The sequence below is a fragment of the Notamacropus eugenii genome, chromosome 2, assembly GCF_028372415.1.
Source record: "Notamacropus eugenii isolate mMacEug1 chromosome 2, mMacEug1.pri_v2, whole genome shotgun sequence".
Taxonomy (NCBI): Eukaryota; Metazoa; Chordata; class Mammalia; order Diprotodontia; family Macropodidae; genus Notamacropus; species Notamacropus eugenii.
The window spans coordinates 374,234,981-374,258,568 of NC_092873.1; the positions used below are offsets into that span (position 1 = coordinate 374,234,981).

Genomic DNA, 23,588 nt, shown 5'->3' on the forward strand with positions numbered 1-23,588 from the left:
CCTAATATAAGTGAAAAAATAGTAGCAATCACTGTCCAACTGATGTATGTATAACTTGAGTTTAAAACAGAAGGCAGGGAAACAGTACTGCAACTTGATTTTTGAACAGCTACAATACTCATACTATGAGAGGATACAAGTGCAAAAGAAATATAGGATATGATCTCTGCACTTATAAGTTTTAATGACATGTTTTGATACAACTACTATTTATCTATTCCTACCTTAGAGGAAAAAAGTTGAGCTGGTGAGACAAAGGAAAAGCCATGTACATGAGCTCATGAATATTTACTGAGCTTAATTCTACTGCATATCAATTGTGAAGATAGTTATTAATTCACCTGATAGAGCATTAGGAGAAATTAAATAAAAGTTATGTTTGTAGTGGTTGGAATTCCACTCTCCAGTTTCTCACTCTCCCCAAGACAGCTGGTTTGGATAAAATGCTCAATGGTGATAGTTTGGGAAACATATTGAATGCCAAAAGTTGAGATTTCTCAATTCATATGACAGAATCAAAAAAGTTAACTGAGGGAAAACCTCCAAGTCACACTACACATCTGTAGCTATTGTATCAATAGATCTTTCTGAACTGACAGGAGGAAAGGAAAAGAAGGGAAGAAAATATGAGGAGAGTTCCATAAAGATTCCTATTTAACATACTTTCTCTGAAATTCAGAAACTTTGAGTTAGGATTCACTATAATGTTGAGATCAGAGAGTCTTACTTAGTGGAGGGCAAGACTTCTAACTTCACTACTAATAGTAAAAAGACAATCTTTCTTTATGGTAATTCTAAATGTCTTTAATAATTTCACATATGTTATAGTTCTCTTTTACATTTGAGAATGTTCTCCAGAAGTGGGTGATGTATTCTCAGGTATAGTTTTTCCTTTTTTTTTCTTAGACACATTCTGCCTTAGATACTATTATGAAACAAAAATAACTGGGTTTTGGATAAGGCTTGGACATTCTTTTAAAAGGGAAGAAACTCGAAGGAAAAAGGTTTAGTAAAACCATAGCTTTGGAGGCTTCCAGTAGGAATGTAATGGATGAACACAGATTGTACCTCACTGTGATTGTGCAAAACTTTTCTCCAAAAAACATTTTACAGCTCATCACAAAAGACAGTATTTCCTCGCTGAAATCCACATTTAACTCCACTATGATATGAATGACAGCATGGAGGCAAACCAGGAAGGCTACATTAAGAACAAAGACATGACTTACTTTGGCTTCAGTCTCTCCCCTGTGAAGGGTGTATAAATGATGGACGGCACTCTGTGACGAGGACCATGGATGAGTCAGGATTTGGAAGACATGAAAATCATGACCAAGTGTGTCTGTTGTGACAAGAAGCATACCTGGAAGACAAAATTCAAGGGGGAAAATATAAAGGTCTTGTTCATAGAGATGTTTCCTTTTTTAACAAATAACCCTCCTTTATGAAGAATTTACTCTTGTCAGGGTTAGAAACTTTCCAGGACATATAATGAAAACTATATGACACTCCTTATGGGAGCACAAAGTCTATGTGCTACATCCATCAATAATAACTGGCAGAAATTATGGCAAATACTTAACAAGGATCATCAATACAACCTTGTGGAGAAGAAATACCCTCACTAGAGGGATATGAACCTTAAAACGTTTGAGGAAAAGTATCTGTTCTGAGGTGATGGGAGAGGAACATGAAAATAGTAGTAATGAATAAAGATAAAAAGAACTGGAAGGAAATCAAAAGGATGAAAATGAATTGATAAAAGGGTTATTATATTTATTTCAAGTGGCAAAAGAATTTTAGGGGCAGCAAAATGATGTGGGCAGAAACCCTAAGAGCTTAGACCAGCTCTGGAAAAGGTGTTATTTTGCTCTCTGAAATATCATCTTAAACTCAATTTCAACTCCATAGTGATGTAGTCAGATCCCATGAATGCACAGTACAGAAAGTGTTTACGGCTGGATGATGGAACTAAGACAATCCAAAGTCATCTTCTCAATAGCATCTTCTTCCTGAAGCTCAGAAGGCCTGCTTTTCATGAAGGCAAAACCTGCTACCATAAATCATGTGTAACCCCAGGGATTAGCCAATTCAGGGTATGAAGTAAAAAGAAGATAGCTTAAAGTGTATGAAGTTAAAATGGGACATAGAGCTGAAAAATATGTAGAACCGCTAGAAAAATTTTTTACTTCTCTCCCTATCCCTCCCCTTTTCTACATCAATCTATAATTGGGTTTCAGGACATTTATGAGAAGGTCTCATTAGGTCAGCTCTCCAACTGTTTATACAAGAATGGAGCACTTTGCTTCTATAAAGACTGCCTTTATGGCTGAACTTGAGAAAATTGTAGAAAATACAGTCATTCTTGATTTGACAGTCATTCTCATTTACAGCAAATCAATATTACCTTACTTATCAAAGTAATGTCATAAATTACCTCACTTCCAGCATACTAGGATTTTTAAATAAGCTTGAAGGGAAAACCAGGTTATTTGAGAAGTTGTTAAAAGGTCCATTAGAAGGCATGGACATTGCTGCAGTTTTCGATGTCAGAACTCTTTTAAATGACTTAAGAACTTCAGTTAGATGGGGGTGGGAAGTAGGGAGGAGGGAACTGAAAAGTGCACTGAATCATGGAATCTCAGAACAGAAGACTTTGACAGCCACTTAAACCAAATCATTCGAATCAGAGACACAACTGACCTTTTAAAAAAGAAAGTAAAGAAAACCAAAGCATAAAAACCTCTCCAATCTCCCTAACAAGGGTCAAGACACTTTACTTGAAGAACCCTAGTGAGCAGCAATCCACTAGGGTTTGAAGCACCCCATTTTGCTTTTTGATAACAGTACTGATACCAAGTCAATAATCATATCTGCTTTGGGGTGAGGTTTCTCTATGCCTAATGACTTGAACCCACTGAGGGCAGTGAGGTACCATACAACTGCTTGGTAACCAATTCTGTTTATAAAATATATAAAAAGTACAAGTTTTCAGTCAACTTCTTAGAAGTGGGAGACTACCAAATTTACCTACTAAAAAGCCTTTCTAGTCCTACCAAACTCCTTTTATGACACAGATATGGTACTGATACCTAAACCAGGAAGAGAGCTAAAAGAGAGAAAAAAAAATTATAGACTTATTTTCCTAATGAATGCCAATGCAAAAGTTCTGAACAAAATACTAGCAAGATGATTACAGCAGTATATCACAAGAATTACACACTATGACCACTATATACGTTATACCACGAATGCAGATTGGTTCAATATTAGGAAAACTATCAATATAATGGACCATATCAATAACAAAACCAATAGAAATCTTATGATTGGGGGGACGGAGCCAAGAAGGAGGAGTAGAAAGACACACATACCCTAGCTCTGAACCCACAGCCCATAAAATATCTGTAAAGAAGAACTCCCAACAAATTCTGGAGCAGCAGAAGCCACAGAACAAAGGAGCAGACGAGATTTCTGTTCCAGAGAGCCCTGAAAACTAGGAGCAGATGAGATTTCTGTTCCAGAGAGCCCTGAAAACTTCTCACAAAAGGTCCGTCGCGCCCTGGACCCAGAGCAGAGCCCAGTCCTGCCTTGGCCACGCAGCACTGAGAGGAGCGGATCAGAGCAGGCTTCAGGGACAGAATCTCCAGCAGCCACGCAGGTACCTCCACCCACGGGCCCCAAAGGTTGGTGACAGGGTCTTCTCACCTTGCCAAGAGGGGAGTGGGGTGCCCCCATAACTCAGGCCCCCTCGGGAGGCAGCAGCAGAGGCGGGAGCAGACCAGGGCTCCCCAAGCAGGCAGGAACTTGGATCCATTGTTGAAGGTCTCTGAATAAACCCCCTGAGGGAACTGAGCCTGTGAGGTGGCCCTGCCCCCACCTGAGCACCTGAACTTAATCTCACACTGACTAGCAGCCCTGCCCCTGCCCAAAGCCCTGAGGCTGAGAAGCAGCATTTGAATCTCAGACCCCAAGCTCTGGCTGGGAGGATCTGGAGGCAAAGTGGGTGTGAAGAGAATATTCAGAAGTCAAGTCACTGGCTGGGAAAATGCCCAGAAAAGGGAAAAAAAATAAGACTATAGAAGGTTACTTTCTTGGTGAACAGGTATTTCCTCCCTTCCTTTCTGATGAGGAAGAACAATGCTTACCATCAGGGAAAGACACAGAAGTCAAGGCTTCTGTATCCCAGCCTACCCAATGGGCTCAGGCCATGGAAGAGCTCAAAAAGGATTTTGAAAATCAAGTTAGAGAGGTGGAGGAAAAACTGGGAAGAGAAATGAGAGAGATGAAAGAAAAGCATGAAAAACAAGTGAACACCCTGCTAAAGGAGACCCCAAAAAATGCTGAAGAAAATAACACCTTGAAAAATAGGCTAACTCAATTGGCAAAAGAGGTTCAAAAAGCCAATGAGGAGAAGAATGCTTTCAAAAGCAGAATTAGCCAAATGGAAAAGGAGGTTCAAAAGCTCACTGAAGAAAATAGTTCTTTCAAAATTAGAATGGAACAGATGGAGGCTAATGACTTTATGAGAAACCAAGAAATCACAAAACAAAACCAAAAGGATGAAAAAATGGAAGATAATGTGAAATATCTCACTGGAAAAACAACTGACCTGGAAAATAGATCCAGGAGAGACAATTTAAAAATTATGGGACTACCTGAAAGCCATGATCAAAAAAAGAGCCTAGACATCATCTTCCATGAAATTATCAAGGAAAACTGCCCTGAGATTCTAGAACCAGAGGGCAAAATAAGTATTCAAGGAATCCACAGATCCCCTCCTGAAAGAGATCCAAAAAGAGAAACTCCTAGGAACATTGTGGCCAAATTTCAGAGTTCCCAGGTCAAGGAGAAAATATTGCAAGCAGCTAGAAAGAAACAATTCGAGTATTGCATAAGTACAATCAGGATAACACAAGATCTAGCAGCTTCTACATTAAGGGATTGAAGGGCATGGAATAGGATATTCCAGAAGTCAAAGGAACTAGGACTAAAACCAAGAATCACCTACCCAGCAAAACAGAGTATAATACTTCAGGGGAAAAATTGGTCTTTCAATGAAATAGAGGACTTTGAAGCATTCTTGATGAAAAGACCAGAGCTGAAAAGAAAATTTGACTTTCAAACACAAGAATGAAGAGGAACATGAAAAGGTAAACAGCAAAGAGAAGTCATAAGGGACTTAATAAAGTTGAACTGTTTACCTTCCTACATGGAAAGACAATATTTGTAACTCTTGAAACTATTCAGTATCTGGGTACTGGTGGGATTACACACACACACATGCACACACACACGCACACGCACACACACATAGAGACAGAGTGCACAGAGTGAATTGAAGAGGATGGGATCATATCTTAAAAAAATGAAATCAAGCAGTGAGAGTGAAATATATTGGGAGGAGAAAGGGAGAAATGGAATGGGGCAAATTATCTCTCATAAAAGAGGCAAGCAAAAGACTTTTTAGTGGAGGGAAAAAGAGGGGAGGTGAGAGAAAAACATGAAGTTTACTCTCATCACATTCCACTAAAGGAAGGAATAAAATGCACACTCATTTTGGTATGAAAACCTATCTTACAATACAGGAAAGTGGGGGATAAGGGGATAAGCAGGGTGGGGGGGATGATGGAAGGGAGGGCATGGGGAGGAGGGAGTAATTTGAGGTCGACACTCATGGGGAGGGACAGGATCAAAAGACAGAATAGAAGTAATGGGGGACAGGATAGGATGGAGGGAAATATAGTTAGTCTTAGACAACACGACTATTATGGAAGTCATTTGCAAAACTACACAAATATGGCCCATATTGAATTGCTTGCCTTCCAAAGGGAGGGGGTGCGGAGGGAGGGAGGAAAAGAAGTTGGAACTCAAAGTTTTAGGAACAACTGTTGAGTACTGTTCTTGCTACTAGGAAACAAGAAATACAGGTAAAGGGGTATAGAAAGTTATTTGGCCCTACAGGACAAAAGAGAAGATGGAGACAAGGGCAGAGAGGGATGATAGAAGAGAGGGAAGATTGGTGATAGGGGCAATTAGAATGCTGGGTGTTTTGGGGTGGGGGGAGGGGACAAAAGGGGAGAAAATTTGGAACCCAAAATTTTGTGAAAATGAATGTTAAAAGTTAAATAAATAAAAAAAATAAAAATAAAATAAAATACTTTTAAAAAAAATCATATGATTGTCTCAATAGATGCTGCAGAAGCTCCTGACAAAATAGAGCACCCATTCCAATTAAAAACACTGGAATACACAGGAATAAAGGGAGCATTCCTTAAAATGAGAAGCAGTAATTATCTAAAACCATCAGCAAGCATTATCTGTAATGGGGAAGAGCTAGAAGCCTTCCCACTAACATCAGGGGTGACGCAAGGATCTCCATTATTACCACTATTATTCAATATGGAAATGTTAGCTACAGCAATAAAAGAAGTAAAGGAAATTGTAGGAATTAGAACAGGCAATGAGGTAATAAAACTATCACTCTTACAGATGGTATGATGGTATGCTTAGAGAACCCTAGAGCAACAACCAAAAAATTACCTAAAATAACAACTTCAGCAAAATCGCAGGATACAAAATAAACCCATAAAAATCACCAGCATTTCCTTAGATGACCAATAATTAGCAGCAAGAGATAGAAAGAGAAATTCCATTTAAAATAAGTGCAAACTATATATGATGCCTGACAAAACAAACCCAGGAACTATATGAACACAATTACAAAATACTTTTCAGACAAATAAAGGCAGATGTAGACAACTGGAAAAATATCAGCTGCTTACTGCTAAGTCAAGCAAATAAAATAAAAAATAACAATTCTGCCTAAACTAATTTACCTATTCAGTGCCTTACAAACTACCAAAAATTATTTTATAGAGCAAGAAAAAACAATAACAAAATTCATCCAGAAGAGAAAAAAGTCAAGAATATCAAGGGAATTAAAGGGGGAAAAACATAAAGGAAGATGGCTTAGCAATACCAGATCTCAAACTATATTATAAAGCAGTAATCACTGAAATTATCTGGTACTGGGTAAGAAATAGAGTGGTGGATCAGTGGAACAGATTAGGCACATGAGACACAGTAATCAATGACCATAGTAGCCTAGTGTTTGATAAACCCCCAAACCCCAGTTTTTAGGATAATCACTAGTTGATAAAAACTCTAGGGAAAATTGGAAAACAACAGGACACAAACTAGGTATAGATCAACATCTCACACCGTATTTCAAGATAAAGTCAAAATGGGTGCATGATTGAGACATAAAGGGTGATACCATAAGCAAATTAGAAGAACAAGGAATAGTCTACTGGTCAGATCCATGGGGAGGGGAAGAATTCATGACCAAACAAGAGATAAAGAACATTACAAAATGTAAAATAGATAATCTGGATTACATTAAAGAGTTTTGTGCAAACAAAACCAATATAACCAAGATTAGAAGGGAAGCAGCAAGATGGGCAACAATCTTTACAGCAAACGTCTCTGACAGAGGTCTAGTTTTTCAAATACATAGAGAACTGAGTCAAAGTTATAGGAATACAAATCATTCCCTGATTGGTAAATTGTCAAAGGATATGAACAGGCAGTTTTCAGATGAACAAATCAAAGCTATCTATAAGCATATGAAGAAGAGTTCTTAATCACTTTTGATTAGAGAAATGCATATTAAAAGAACTCTGAGATACCACCTCACATCTATCAGATTAGCTAATATGACAGAAAAGGAAAATGATAAATGTTAGCAAGGATGTGGGAAAATTGGGACACTGATGCATTGTTGGTGGAGTTGTGAACTGAGCCAACCATTCCAAATAATATTTTGGAATTGTCCCTACCCTTTGATACAGTAATGTTTGACAAAGCAATACCACTACTGTATGCCAACAAGATCATAAAAAAGGAAAAAGGATTTACATGTGCAAAAATGTTCATAGCAGTCCTTTCCATGGTGGCAAAATATTGGAAACTAAGGGAATGCCCATCATCTGGGCAATAGCTGAACAAGCTGTGGTATATGAATGCAATGGAAAACTATTGTGCAATAAGAAATGATAAATTTCCTGGATTTCAGGAAATCCAGGAAAGACTTGTACTGACCAATGCAAAGTAAAATGAGTAAAACCAGGAAAACATTGCACAGAGTATCAGCAACATTGTGCTACTATCAGCTATGAATGACGGAGCTGTTCTTAGCATCACAATGATCCAAGATAAGTACAAAGGACTCAAAGGAAAATGTTATCCATACCCATATAAAGAAGTGACAGATTCTGAATGCAGATTGAAGCATATTTTTTTCACTTTATTCTTTCTCATGGTTTTTAAAATCTGTTTCTTCTTTCCCAACTGTGACTAATAGGGAAATATTTCTTACATAATAGCACATGTATAAACTGTATCAAACTGCCTACTATTTTCAGAAGATGGGAGAGAAGAAAGGGAGGGAGAACAACTTGGAATTCAAAATCTTGTAAAAATGTATGCTAAAAATTTTATTGACATGTAACTGGAAAAAACATAAAATACTATTAAAACAACAAAAAAGCCATTACCCTGGGAGGTTGCTCCTTGGTGCTCTGTGTAATTTTTGGGCAGAAAGAAGAGTGGGGAAACCCAACCACACAATAAACTATTAATCTGATTTTAAAGATTTAGGAAAGTCAAATTATTCATATAAATGAATCTTCTTTAGTTGATTCATGTATTTTATATTTTCATAGTATTCATTCATTTCTTTGTGTTAACAGTTTGGCTAGAATTAAATAGGGCAAAATAGCTTTTGGTGATTTATTTCATTTCCTGTGTTCAGTTGTAAATTTTCCTTTCCCTTCTTAACAGATCTATATTACTCTTTAAAGTCACACTAAGGATTATAGGATTTAAAGCTGGAAGGGAATTCAACCTAGTACTTCAATTAGCTAAACCCACTTACTTTACATATGAGGAAACTGAGACCCAGAGAGGTTTAGTGACTTATATACAGTCGCACAGGTAATAAGGATTAGGGCCAGGATACAAGTGACTTCTAAACCATTCCAGTTCTAAATCTACAGTAGCATCATCTAAACTGAAATCTTCAGACTCCCAATCCACCCCTCATTCTACTACAAAAGGCAAACTATTCTTTGCCTTGTCTTAGTTGGTCAACAAATAACAAATCAATGATAATAAAGTTAACAGCATTAGCTGCCCTTAGTGGGGTGTCAATTCTAGCAACATGAAAGTTAAAGGCAGCTTTCACTGTATAATAAATGGAGTTAGGTGTAAAACCTTGACAGTTGGTTAAAAAGATAGAAAAGAGATCCTGAAAAGGACATACTGGAGAGTGGGTGACAGTATAAGCAAAGTCAAAGAAAATGAGATTTACAGAGTTCGTTCTTGAAGGTGAATGCTCAAAGTTTCAAGACTCCAGTGGGAATACAGCAAAGCCCAGGTACTTCTGTACTGTCTAAAACCTTAGACTCAACCACATAGCATCACATGGAAATATGGTTTAAAGGCATCTCCACTGTACAGTTATCAAACCATAATAGTTGTTTGGATTTGAAAACCTGCAAGCCAGAACTCTAAATTAACCATTTAAAAACATCATGACTCTGAGGTGTGCCGTTATTAGGTCAGATGTATACAGTATCTGCCTTGTTAAAATATGCATTGATATGTGCCCACATATCTGGGACTTTAATCTGATCCACATGCTTTTCTGTTCCACATTGATCATGTTTTCCTCCTTTGCTCACCCTTTAATTTTTAAAATAACTTCCTTGTTGAAAAAGAAAAGGGGTGAAAGATTATATAGCATTTGCGGGAAGACAGGAGTTGGCATTAAAATAGAAAGATGAGCTCTATCTGATCTGGCTGTTCGCATGGCTAATCCAAGATCCTGCTTTGTGTCACTGTTCTGAAGCCAAGGCATCTCATTAGATGAATTCTATCACTCCAGTGTTGGTCTAGGAGATTGTATTTTAGGGAAAGAAAACTTTCCCTGCACGTCTCTCTTCTCATTTTTTTTATCTAAAAGTCCATGCTTATCTAAGTACTCCCAAAGTGCTGCCTCCTCAGCTATCCTCCAATAGAATTTCATGCTAAAAAACACCCTTCCCCTGTCTTTACTGTCATTGATGTGTGAGAAGTTTGCTATTATCAATCTCTTCCCTTTTTGAAAGCAGTGCTTCAGCTTCCTCTTCTCCTTTCAGCTGAGTAACTAGTTTTAATGGTTACCACTCAACTACTAAGTTTCTCATTGTCTCTCCACAAAAGTATTTTCTGTAGTTTTAAGAGACTACAATGCAAATATAACAGCAACAAGAGAATCAACTGAATGTGAATCATTTCTGTGTTTTCCTTTGCAAAAATTCATCAGCACAGATGTCCCTGACTTGGACTCTTTTCAAGCTGTATCAATCTCCCGCACTCAACTGAGAGGAAGATTCACATTAGTCCCTTATCAAGACTAAAATAATATTCTCTTGTATGTTTTACATATGTAAAATCACAGATGAAAAAGGAACAACTTCAGGTTTCTCCTGCTTGTTTTTCAATCTGGCATTAATAAACCAATTCAAATTCTTACAAATGCATAGTCCAGCAAGAACTTGTGGGATAACATAGCTATTATCTTCCATGAATCTGATTTCAAGTTTTGATTTGCTTTTCCATTAAATGAAAGATATATCAAGGCTTAATTATGGATAGTGCTTATCCACAGAGGTTTGTTAAACCTTTCCCTGAATAGTTCCAAAAAGAAATGGCTTAAGCTTCATGTAGGCCCAAGAATACATATGCTTTCTTTTAATTTATAACTTCCTCTTTTTCATGCACTCTGCTGGAGGAAACAATAAGCTTCTTTTAGGAAAAGGACTTAAAAAATACACAGAACATATACATAAAAGGAAAAAGTAGTACGGATGTAAACTGTGGCTTGAGAGCTATTTCTGCAGTATCAGAAGACTAAACCAGACTCTGGCCTGGCCATAAACTAAACCCACGCCCCAAATGAGGTGCCAAGCCACAAAAAGCATTTGCGTCAACTGGGAATACAAGGAAAAGAAGGACTTCTAATTATAGGGCCTGGAAGCGGAAACCTTGAGTGATTAGGAGTTTAGGCGCTGCTGTATGTTTATCTAGGAGCTTCCTCCCTCCCTCCCTCTCTCTCTCTGTCTCTCTGTCTCTGTCTCTCTCTGTCTCAGTTTGATAGATTAGAATAGGACAAAAGGGTGGGATTGAAATTTCTCATGGTTACATGGTGTTCTCCATAATACAAGGGAGGTAGAGATGAAATACTAAGTATTTTTCAACCTCGTAGGAACATAAGTCTTTATAATCAGGCGTCAGCTGGTTAGCCCCAAAGTCAAAATTAAAGAGTAGCAAATCTCTGCTGGGCATTTGCTATAAAATTTAGGGAACTTGAGCAGGTTAAGCCATTCTACCACATCCTATTTATAACACCTACCTAATTGTACATTTGTTCATTACACACACAGAAGTGAGATGCAAGTCATGTAATCTCTGGTTTAAGGTGGCAACAGAAAATTTCCTTTCAAAAAGAAGATTCTGAATCTAACATAAATCCGTTCTCCTACCACACTGCCTCCAAAGTGACTCAGATAAAGAAATGTATGTGTGTATACATATATACACACAGTTATAAAAATACATAGTCTAGCCAAATGTTTCCAACAATATAATTATATGAGGAATAATTTTTAAATGATCTATTAAAAGGTTGCCTTTTTTTTGTTACACACAAATCACAGAAATGAAATTCTAGGACTTTGAGAAAAAACTTAAATCCCTGAGACTATAAGTCATAACAGAGTGCTGTGACAAAAAGTCTGATTAATATAGCTGTCAAATCAAATTTGAATATTTAAAAACAGACATAAGACAAAGAACTACCATAAGTCAATATCATCACTTGGGCTGCATGCAGCAAAGCATCATTGAATATTTTGACAATTCCCTAATGGACAGGGGCCATTTAATCTTAATCAAGATCAAACCCTGACAAACATGTATGCTATGGTGGGGAAAAAACAATAGATTTGGAATCAGAGGACCCAAGTTTAAATAACACAGCTATCTGCATGACTTGGAACCTCCTTGGGCCTTATTTTCCTCATTTGTTAAATAAAAGGTTTGGCCTAGAGAGCACCTGTGGGTCTTTCTAGCTCTAAATCAATAATCCTGTGAGCAGAGAAAAAAATTGGAAAGCAGTGAAACTATAAGATGGAGGAATTTCATAATCAACCAACTACAGGTCCATATATTAAAAGCTAGAAGAAATCTAACATCTCATTAGTTAAAAGGAATCCTTTCATATCAGTTTAGGCAAGAGAGATTAAATGACACACAAGATCACACAACAGCCCTTCTAGCGTATTCTTTTACTATCAACAAAAATTCATTGAGTGTCTACTTTGTACAAGACATGGTCTCTGTTTTCAAGGAGCTTATAACATCACTGAGACTGACTATAAAGTGCAGAGACACAAAAAGGTAACGTAGGAGGATCAAACTAGAATCCAGGTAATAATATTAATGATAAAGATTTGGCCTAGAGTCTTGCCAGTGACTACTGCAAATGAATGGTTAGATGTAAAATTGTTATAAAAGAGGGCGTAGTGATTTAGTGACTGATTAGATGAGATAGATTAAAACATCAAAACCTTCTACAAGCATGTATTAAATATGTGTTATATGTAAAGCACATTTTTATATACTGCATGTGCAAGGCATAACATGCAAAATTTAAATCATATCTCAGGAGAGAACTGGATGAAGTTTAGAAAGAATGTAATCTAAACCTCTCTTTTTACCCATGAGAGAGCTGAGGATAAGAGAGGGTGAGTAAATTGCCAAAACTGTGAGAGGCAGTCTGACTTCAAATTCAGTGCTCTTGTCCCATATCATGACTGTCCAAAAAACATCTGCCAAGTATTGTGAATAGTTTTCAATGTACTAGAATAAAAATGTGGTGATTTTTGAAAATAATTTTAAAATAACTTCCTGTTAGTTATTCTTCATGAATGCATCTGAGAAATAGGTAGATTTTTTAAGTATAACTTTTGATAAACTGGATATATGTTAACATTGGGAATTAGCCAATATCTGAGAATAATGAACAAATTACAAGGTTGTGTTTTTCTTGACACTACTATCTCAAAAGGATGGTGGTTTTGTATCATATCAAAAGGATGCATCCATTCCCAAACCCCTAAAACAACAAAAAAGTCTTAGCAAGGAAAAAGCAAATGGGAATAATTTATCACTTGTCACCAGCTGGACAATCTTAATATTACCATGATTTACAGAAGTGACATTCACATAAAGGCTGGATGACCATTACTCACTTTTTTTTCAACTTTTGCTTGAATTAAATGTACTTTGAGGTTCCTTCTACTTTAAAAAAATGGAAATTGTATAAACATTTTGTTAAAATGATATTCAGTCAAAAGGGCAAATAACAATTGCTCTTCTCCTGTATTTTTGTTCTTTTTATTATGTCTTTTGAAACCAATATGCACTATTCCATTTATTTGTAAAACTATTATTGTAGAAATCTAAACACACAAGAATTATAAAGTTTCACTTGGAAGGGATGTATATTTACCAATTAAATAAAAAGTTAGCTATATTATTGGCTTTTATGAACACTTAAAAGCTTCTGGACTTCTGCAGGTATCTCATAATATAATCTAAATTTACAGCTAATGAGGAAATTCTACTTATAAAAATCTAATTAAAAAAATCTATTAACTAATCAAGGAGACAAATCTCCATAGAAAAAGGCATTTATTTCTTCTTTTTTTTTCTGCCCAATCTCCAATATATCTGTCTGCCAAATGGCAAAGACAGAACCAAGTAAATGGACAGTCTTGTTACAACAAAGATAGTCACTATATTCATCATTCAATAATTCAGAGATGAATCATTCCATAATATGACTCTTTATCTTGCCAACACTTGTAGTCATGGGTGCTAAATGCACCAGCTCCTTTAAAGAATCAGAATGAAAGGTTTTGAGTCCTAAATTCACTTCTAGAAGATTTTGAGTTCTAAATGCTGAAAACGTAAAATAAATAAATAAAAAATTAGGGGGGGGGGGAATGACAAACAAAAATAAACCGAACAGGCTAAAAAAAAAGAATCAGAACGAAAACTTTAAAAAAGAAACAAAACACAAGCATACACCATTAAAAAAACAAACAAACAAAAAACTCCACAGCCACACCTGCACTTCATTTCAAAGGTAATCTAATCACCACATCTAATTGCCTTTGCTCCATCCTCTCCTCCAGCACTGACAATAAATAACCCTTTATTGCTAGGTACTCTCTTCTTTCTAGGTTTTTGTGACTGTTCTCCTAGTTCTCCTCCTAACTATCACTGTTGGATCTTCGGCCAGGTCACACCCACAAATTTTGCAAGTCCCCCAAGGTTCTATCCTAGGCCTAGAGAAAATACGGTTATATCAGTTCCTTAAGGCACTCAGTGACTGATCAACTGCCATGAAGGCAATTCATACTTCCTTCACTCAGCTCATTTCCCAGTCCTTTCCAATCTGGCTTCTGATTTCATCACATTACTGAAACTGCTTACTTCATCTTACCAATGATCTCTTAGTTGTCAAATCTAATGACATTTTCACAATCTCTATGCTCTGACTCCACTGAAGTATTTGCTGTTTAGTGCCTCTGTCTCCTGTATATTCATTCATTCTCTCTCTCTCTCTCTCTCTCTCTCTCTCTCTCTCTCTCTCTCTCTCTCTCTCTCTCTCTCTCTCTCTCTCTCTCTCCTCCTCTTTCCCCCCCTCCCTCCCACACACACAGACACACACATAAGAAAAACATATAGATAGACTATTCTGTTCTCTATCTTGATTAACATCTTAATTCCCTTACCACACTTCACTCCCCATTTCATACACGATTATTGACTGCCTGATTTACTCAGTATAATAGGGAATAGGGAAATTAGGAAGAGGGCAAGATTTGGAGGTGGGGAAAATATTAGGGGACAAGATTTAGGTGATAAACTAGGAAGGGAGAGTGAGGCACAGTCAGGGAGTCAGGAGGATAAACAAGCTAGAGAACAAAGAATGGCCCCCAAGGACATCAGAATCTAAAGGGAGAAAACAAACAAAAAAACAAATACACCCAAACAAGCTATATGTAAGATAAATGAGGGTGGGGAGAGAAATTGAGGGAAGGCACTGGAATTTAAGAAGGGTTGGAAAAGGCTTGCAGTAAAAGGTAGGATTTCAGTACCACCATCCTCCCTGGCACCCAGGCTCAAAATTAATGTTATCCACAATTTCTCAATTTCTCTTATGCCCCTACTTAATCTGTTATCAAGTCCTGCCAGTTTTACTTTCCTGCCTTGTGCCTCACCCTTTTTAACTCCACATCCAATAGATTCCCAAGTCCGGTCAGTTTTAAAGAGGTCTATAAGCTGGTCCCTTCCTACCTCTTCAGTCTTCTTCCAACTTAATCCTCAGTGTACTCTGCAATCTCGTGACACTGGCTTCCTGTATGTTCCTCTCACACAACACTCCATCTCCAGACTCTGTTTCATTTAACTGCCTGTCTCCCATGCCTGGAATTCTCTCCCTCTTCAACCCTCTCTGAACTTCCCTAACTAAAATTCCACAATCTAAATGAACCCTTCCCCATCTCCCGCTAATGCCAGTCACTCCCTCTGTTGACTATTTCTGATGTATCACATGTATATCTTGTATGTACCTTGTTGTCTGCATGTTGTCTCCCCTATTAGACTGTAAGTTCCCTGAGAGCAGGGACTAGATTTTGCCTTTCTTTTTATTCCCATAGCTTAGCATTGTGCCAGTCACATGGTAGGCACTTAATAGATGTTTGCTGACTTGACTTGAAAAAAGCCAATCACATATGTCAACTTGATGGTAAAATTTTGGGGAATTTTATTTCCAGTTCTTGGACTCAGGCATGGAAATTAATTAAGCAAGACCCTGGCATAACCTTGAATCTGAAAATACACTCCATATCATCATGTTAACATTAATTTTAATAGGTGCTCCTTGAAAGACAAAGTCAAAGTATAACAAGAGGGGGAGACTGAACAACAGAGAATTAAAACTCCAGGGAGTAATCCATTTAATATGCCAAGAGTTAAAAGAGCCACTTTACAAGATTGTGGAATAAACTAGAGCAAAACTGCAATAAAACCACCCCCAACTTAAAAAACAAAAACACCTGGTAGCCAATCCTTGAGACTACAGTACCAACACAGACCCTGCATGTATGTGCCTGGCAATGACAATTCAGAGGTTCACAAAGACAAGAAAAAGTCCAGGTTCATCTGTGAAGCATTATAGACACTTCGAACATCTAACAATCAAGACTCAGTACTATTCTGCCAACTTGCTGTGATCAAGGGGAAAAATTTCTGTGCAAAAATTCCAATTTAAACTTCTTTAACTATTAACTCAAGACCACCATCACATTTCAATATACAGTATTTAAGTAACCAGAGGAATTTCAGCTCTGTTAAAGATGCAGTCAAGCATCCAAAGGGGTACACAGTTTAATCTGTTTTACTGCAGGCCTAACATTCATTTTCCTGTTATTAATGGATGGAAAAGCTGTTTCCATGCCAAGAAGGGGTAATTATTTAAAATGTAGATGTGTTGCACTTCACAGCTCTCAGTTGCTCAGGTGGCAGAAGTAACGCCTCTGGAAAGCAGATCAATTATTTACCAAATTAAAATTAGAAAACATTTTTTCAGAAACATCAGCCTGTTTCATCAAGCTGAAAGTTTTCAATTTCTGTTTTCCATTTCCTGACTGATAAAAACCAACACTCATCTTCTTTAATGTCAAAGGCTGTATAATTAATAATATGCCCAACTTTCTCTCTCAGTTACACATACAAAGTGTGCCTTTACTTCAAGAAACTTCCAGTACTTTTGATTCAATGGTAGAAGTCCACCTCCTATTTCTGAGGGTAACTAGGTTTGATTCCCCCACAACCACATTACTATACTCACATTAATGTCACAGTCAAATTAAATCTATTATACTCAACACCCTTCAACATCTCTATGATTTGGATGCATTAAACATAATCAGAGAGATAGTGGTTAATAGCCACAATATAGAAAAGGGGTGTTTGCTCATACTAACCACAAATCACCTGAGATTCAGTTCTGCTCCCCCAATGACTAATTTGCCATATGGCTACCAGGGAATAAATGACTTCAATCCTCCTCTTATAACAATTTTAACTTGTGCAAAATGCAGATAGCAATATATAATTCTTCATCAACAAAGCTACTAGATCAAAATACACTGAAATCTCAAAATGTAAGTAAAAAAGCAAAGCATAATAATTACATCTTTAAAAGTCAACCAGAATAGACCTATAATTGAGGGCAAGTGTAAAGAAAAATATACCCCCCAAAATTAAGTACCTGATAATGATCTATATCAATGTTAATTATGAACCCAGGCTACGACTTCTGTACAGCTAAGGATTTTTATTTGAGTAATAGCATGTCCTGCCCCTGGTCCATTAAAGAATTTTAAACAAGTTGGAAGATCCTTAGATCTTCAGAAGTTAGAAGAACAGACATTTATAGCCATCTCACCTCATAGGACACACTCATCAAGCAAAGTCCTGATTTGGGAGCTCCCTCTGTTCCTAGTCTGATAAATTCCTTCAGTGCAACGAGAGCTGTGAAATACTGTGTAAACCAAAATCAGTAACAATAATACCCCTGTTAAATCTTTGTTAAGTTCCCAAAATGCATTCTAGAACCATTCAGAACAAATAAATTCATCCACTTTCACACTGCAAAATAAGAAAAGAAGTCCTGGTCCCAAAGCATCACCCAAAGTTGACAAATCACCTTCTAAATCCTCTATCTTTACCATTTCTTTAGCAGACGAACTAATGGATCCTCATTCATTTGTAACATTTCTGTTTCACAGTCCTTATATTCTTTTCTATTCCTATCATAAAAATATGGTTATATCTGATTGACATGAAGTAATATATAATTTAAGCATCATTTGTACAGAGATAGCCACCACTGTCCTTACTCCTTTCCTTACTGGTGGTTGTTGACCACCAAAAGACATGCATATGATAAATCATCATCAGCTATCACAGCAGACTTTGTACAAGGAACACTGAACTTCTATGAATTAACGGAAGAGCAGAATTCAAAGAGACTTCAATGGTCTCTAAACCTAAATCATCAGTCCCTTAAAAACACTCTGGATAAATGGTTACACAGCCTCTGCCTGAAAACAAGCCTTAAAATGCATCCTCTTTCGGGCCTACTGAGAAAATACTGAAACACAATTGTTAAGCACATGATCTCAAAGACATATTTACAAAATCAGGGGTAACATACTCAGAAAACTCCAACAGGCCTAATTCTGCCAAAGAATTCTCAGTCTTCCAGATGGGATAGCCTATGTAGCATTTAGATGTAACTAAAACCACAGTGTTTCTCCTAAGCATCTAGTGCAGCTTAGAATTTGCATAACTGTTTCTGGCTAAGGAATAAGTCAACTCCATAAAAACAATATGCTCTCGTCAGTTATCTTTATTGCTTCACACATAGTCCATGTAACAGGAGTTTTACTAAAATAAGAGATATGGTACTGTATTTCAAATCACAAGGGTAACTAATGTAAGTTATTATAGGTAAAGGATCACCTAAAACGGAAGCAAAAAGAAACTCATTTTACCTGCCTGTGCCCTCCTTGTGACATGTTTTATAGTTTAACCTGGCCTGTCCTCAGACCGAAATAGAATCAGCTGCAAATCTTCTTTGACAGACTGATTCTTTATACCCTGTGACCACTTATCTAGCGAGGAATGGCTTTAGGTTACACACACACAACATATTGTGTGTGTGTGTGTAAGTACATGTATATGTGTGTAGAATTACACATATACATTACATATAGGTATAAGCATTGTTTCTATATCTTAAATAGCAAACTTTTATAACAGAAATTTCTTACGAAGACTTTTTGCCACTTAACATTTTTCCTTCTCATCCTAGGTACATTAATTTTGTCTATGCCAAAACTTTTCAGTTTCTTGTAATCAAAGCTATATATTTTATCTTTTGTAATTGCTTCTAACCCTTATTTAGTTAAGAATCTATTTCTTTACCTATACCTGTGAGAGGTATATGTATGCACTTTAATATTAAGATCAGGTATCCATTTAGAATCTGGTAATCAATGCCATCTACATTATCTTTTTATAATTGCTATCATTCCTTATTTGATGAAAAATGCATCTCCAATTTATATGATCTCCATTGCTTCTAATTTTTTTTAATTTATTTTTTATTTAACTTTTAACATTCATTTTCACAAAATTTTGGGTTCCAAATTTTCTCCCCTTTTGTCCCCTCCCCCCACCCCAAAACACCCAGCATTCTAATTGCCCCTATCACCAATCTTCCCTCTCTTCTATCATCCCTCTCTGCCCTTGTCTCCATCTTCTCTTTTGTCCTGTAGGGCCAAATAACTTTCTATACCCCTTTACCTGTATTTCTTGTTTCCTAGTAGCAAGAACAGTACTCAACAGTTGTTCCTAAAACTTTGAGTTCCAACTTCTTTTCCTCCCTCCCTCCGCACCCCCTCCCTTTGGAAGGCAAGCAATTCAATATGGGCCATATTTGTGTAGTTTTGCAAATGACTTCCATAATAGTCGTGTTGTCTAAGACTAACTATATTTCCCTCCATCCTATCCTGTCCCCCATTACTTCTATTCTGTCTTTTGATCCTGTCCCTCCCCATGAGTGTCGACCTCAAATTACTCCCTCCTCCCCATGCCCTCCCTTCCATCATCCCCCCCACCCTGCTTATCCCCTTATCCCCCACTTTCCTGTATTGTAAGATAGGTTTTCATACCAAAATGAGTGTGCATTTTATTCCTTCCTTTAGTGGAATGTGATGAGAGTAAACTTCATGTTTTTCTCTCACCTCCCCTCTTTTTCCCTCCACTAAAAAGTCTTTTGCTTGCCTCTTTTATGAGAGATAATTTGCCCCATTCCATTTCTCCCTTTCTCCTCCCAATATATTTCACTCTCACTGCTTGATTTCATTTTTTTAAGATATGATCCCATCCTCTTCAATTCACTCTGTGCACTCTGTCTCTATGTGTGTGTGCGTGTGCGTGTGTGTGTGCATGTGTGTGTGTGTAATCCCACCAGTACCCAGATACTGAATAGTTTCAAGAGTTACAAATATTGTCTTTCCATGTAGGAAGGTAAACAGTTCAACTTTATTAAGTCCCTTATGACTTCTCTTTGCTGTTTACCTTTTCATGTTCCTCTTCATTCTTGTGTTTGAAAGTCAAATTTTCTTTTCAGCTCTGGTCTTTTCATCAAGAATGCTTCAAAGTCCTCTATTTCATTGAAAGACCAATTTTTCCCCTGAAGTATTATACTCTGTTTTGCTGGGTAGGTGATTCTTGGTTTTAGTCCTAGTTCCTTTGACTTCTGGAATATCCTATTCCATGCCCTTCAATCCCTTAATGTAGAAGCTGCTAGATCTTGTGTTATCCTGATTGTACTTATGCAATACTCGAATTGTTTCTTTCTAGCTGCTTGCAATATTTTCTCCTTGACCTGGGAACTCTGAAATTTGGCCACAATGTTCCTAGGAGTTTCTCTTTTTGGATCTCTTTCAGGAGGGGATCTGTGGATTCCTTGAATACTTATTTTGCCCTCTGGTTCTAGAATCTCAGGGCAGTTTTCCTTGATAATTTCATGGAAGATGATGTCTAGGCTCTTTTTTTGATCATGGCTTTCAGGTAGTCCCATAATTTTTAAATTGTCTCTCCTGGATCTATTTTCCAGGTCAGTTGTTTTTCCAGTGAGATATTTCACATTATCTTCCATTTTTTCATCCTTTTGGTTTTGTTTTGTGATTTCTTGGTTTCTCATAAAGTCATTAGCCTCCATCTGTTCCATTCTAATTTTGAAAGAACTATTTTCTTCAGTGAGCTTTTGAACCTCCTTTTCCATTTGGCTAATTCTGCTTTTGAAAGCATTCTTCTCCTCATTGGCTTTTTGAACCTCTTTTGCCAATTGAGTTAGCCTATTTTTCAAGGTGTTATTTTCTTCAGCATTTTTTGGGGTCTCCTTTAGCAGGGTGTTCACTTGTTTTTCATGCTTTTCTTTCATCTCTCTCATTTCTCTTCCCAGTTTTTCCTCCACCTCTCTAACTTGATTTTCAAAATCCTTTTTGAGCTCTTCCATGGCCTGAGCCCATTGGGTAGGCTGGGATACAGAAGCCTTGACTTCTGTGTCTTTCCCTGATGGTAAGCATTGTTCTTCCTCATCAGAAAGGAAGGGAGGAAATACCTGTTCACCAAGAAAGTAACCTTCTATAGTCTTATTTTTTTTCCCCTTTTCTGGGCATTTTCCCAGCCAGTGTCTTGACTTCTGATTATTCACTTCACACCCACTTGGCCTCCAGATCCTCCCAGCCAGGGCTTGGGGTCTGAGATTCAAATGCTGCTTCTCAGCCTCAGGGCTTTGGGCAGGGGCAGGGCTGCTAGTCAGTGTGAGATTAAGTTCAGGTGCTCAGGTGGGGGCAGGGCCACCTCACAGGCTCAGTTCCCTCAGGGGGTTTATTCAGAGACCTTCAACAATGGATCCAGGCTCCTGCCTGCGTGGGGAGCCCCTGTCTGCTCCTGCCTCTGCTGCTGCCTCCCGAGGGGGCCTGAGTTATGGGGGCACCCCACTCCCCTCTCGGCAAGCCGAGAAGACCCTGTCACCAACCTTTGGGGCCCGTGGGTGGAGGTACCTGCGTGGCTGCTGGAGATTCTGTCCCTGAAGCCTGCTCGGATCCGCTCCTCTCGGTGCCGCGTGGCCAAGGCAGGGCTGGGCTTGGTTCAGGGTCCAGGGCGTGAAGGACCTTTTGCAAGAGGTCCCTCAGGTCCCTCTGGAACAGAAATCTCATCTGCTCCGTTGTTCTTTGGCTTCTGCTGCTCCAGAATTTGTTGTGAGTTCTTTACAGATATTTTATGGGCTGTGGGTTCCGAGCTAGCGCATGTGTGTCTTTCTACTCCGCCATCTTGGCTCCACCTCCCCTAATTTTTTATAATATTAATTTTTAATATTAAGGTCATGTATCAAAGGAGAATGCATTGTTGAATGTGTTATAAGACGCCGGTCTAAATACATTTTCTGCCAGATTTCTTTCCAGTTTTCCCAGATATTTTAATCAAATGGTGAATGTTTTCCAAAATAATTTGTTTTCCAATAGGATTATTGAGTGCTATTGTTTTTGATTCTCCCTTGTCTGGTCCATTCCACTGATCTTTCTCCATTATTTATTAAACAATACAAGATGGTTTTGATATTTCATGCTTTTTATAGTTTGAGGTCAGGAACTGTTATTACCTGTTCATCTGTACCTCTTTTCATAATTTTTCTCTTTATATTCTACGATCTTTTACTTTTCCAGATTAATTTTATCGTCTTACCAAATTCCATAAAGAATTCCTTTGATATAGCAAAAATATATAAAATGAAATATCATTATCATTTTTATTACACTGACATGGCCAAGAGCACTGAAAAAATCTCCAGATATTTAAACTGTTGCTTATTTCTTTAAGGAGTACTTTGCAATTGAATCTATACAAGTGTTTCATATACTTTGGCAGATTTATCCCCAGATACTTGATGCATTTCACAACTGTTTAGAATGATATGTTTCTGTTATTGTACTTGTATTATTATTATTATGTAGAAATGGAGTAGATTTTTGAGAGTTTAATTTGAAGCCCGCAACTTTGCAGAAGTTATTGGTCTCAATTATTGTTTCTGCTGATTCCTTACATTTTTCCATTATAGATTATGTCATCAATAAATAGGAAAACCTTTAACTCCTATTTAACTATTTTATGCCTTTTATTTCTTTTTCATTTTATTGCTATTGCCAGCATTTCCACAAGTATATGAAATAATAATGAGAATTCTTGTTTTACTCCTGTACTTGCTCAAAAAGCTTCATGTGTCCTCTTGGAATATGATACTTGCTTTTGGTTTTAGATAGATACTTTTAATGATATAAAAAGATCCCTGTATGCTGATACTTTGTTGTTGTTGTTGTTGTTGTTTTAGCATAAATGGGTGTTATAACTGTCAGTGGTCTTTTTCCATATCTGTTGAAATAATGTGGTTCAGAATATTTTTTTAAATATGATAAATTATGTTGATTGCTTTCTTAACATTTAACCACATTTGCAGCCTTAGTACAAATTCAACTTTGTCATACTGAATGACTGCTTGGATAAACAGATAACTATAGACTGTTTGTAACATTACATTTACCACCTCAATCTCATCTCCATGTCTGAAATGAACTTGGCAGTAAACTGATGAGTAGAAAAAGCACTGGGCTTGGAACTAGTGAGGGCAGAGTTCAAATCTAGCCTCAGACATTTGATAGTTGCGTGACCTTAGGCAAATGACATCTCCCCCCTTTTCTTCAACTCTTCAACATGGATGATAACAGCACCAACCTTGCAGGGCTGTTGGCTGTTGTGAGGATCAAAAGAGA

At 37.4% G+C, this 23,588-nt stretch overlaps 1 protein-coding gene across 15 annotated transcripts in view; it reads right to left on the reverse strand.

Annotated features, from left to right (window-relative positions):
- BCAS3 (BCAS3 microtubule associated cell migration factor) overlaps positions 1-23,588 on the reverse strand; it is an 803,928-nt gene that overhangs the window by 534,051 nt on the left and 246,289 nt on the right. For all 15 annotated transcript variants that reach the window (XM_072637728.1, XM_072637734.1, XM_072637735.1 and 12 more), the window contains one exon: positions 1,230-1,363. In XM_072637728.1, coding sequence (XP_072493829.1) covers positions 1,230-1,363 — 134 coding nt within the window. The remainder of the gene's footprint in view (positions 1-1,229; positions 1,364-23,588) is intronic.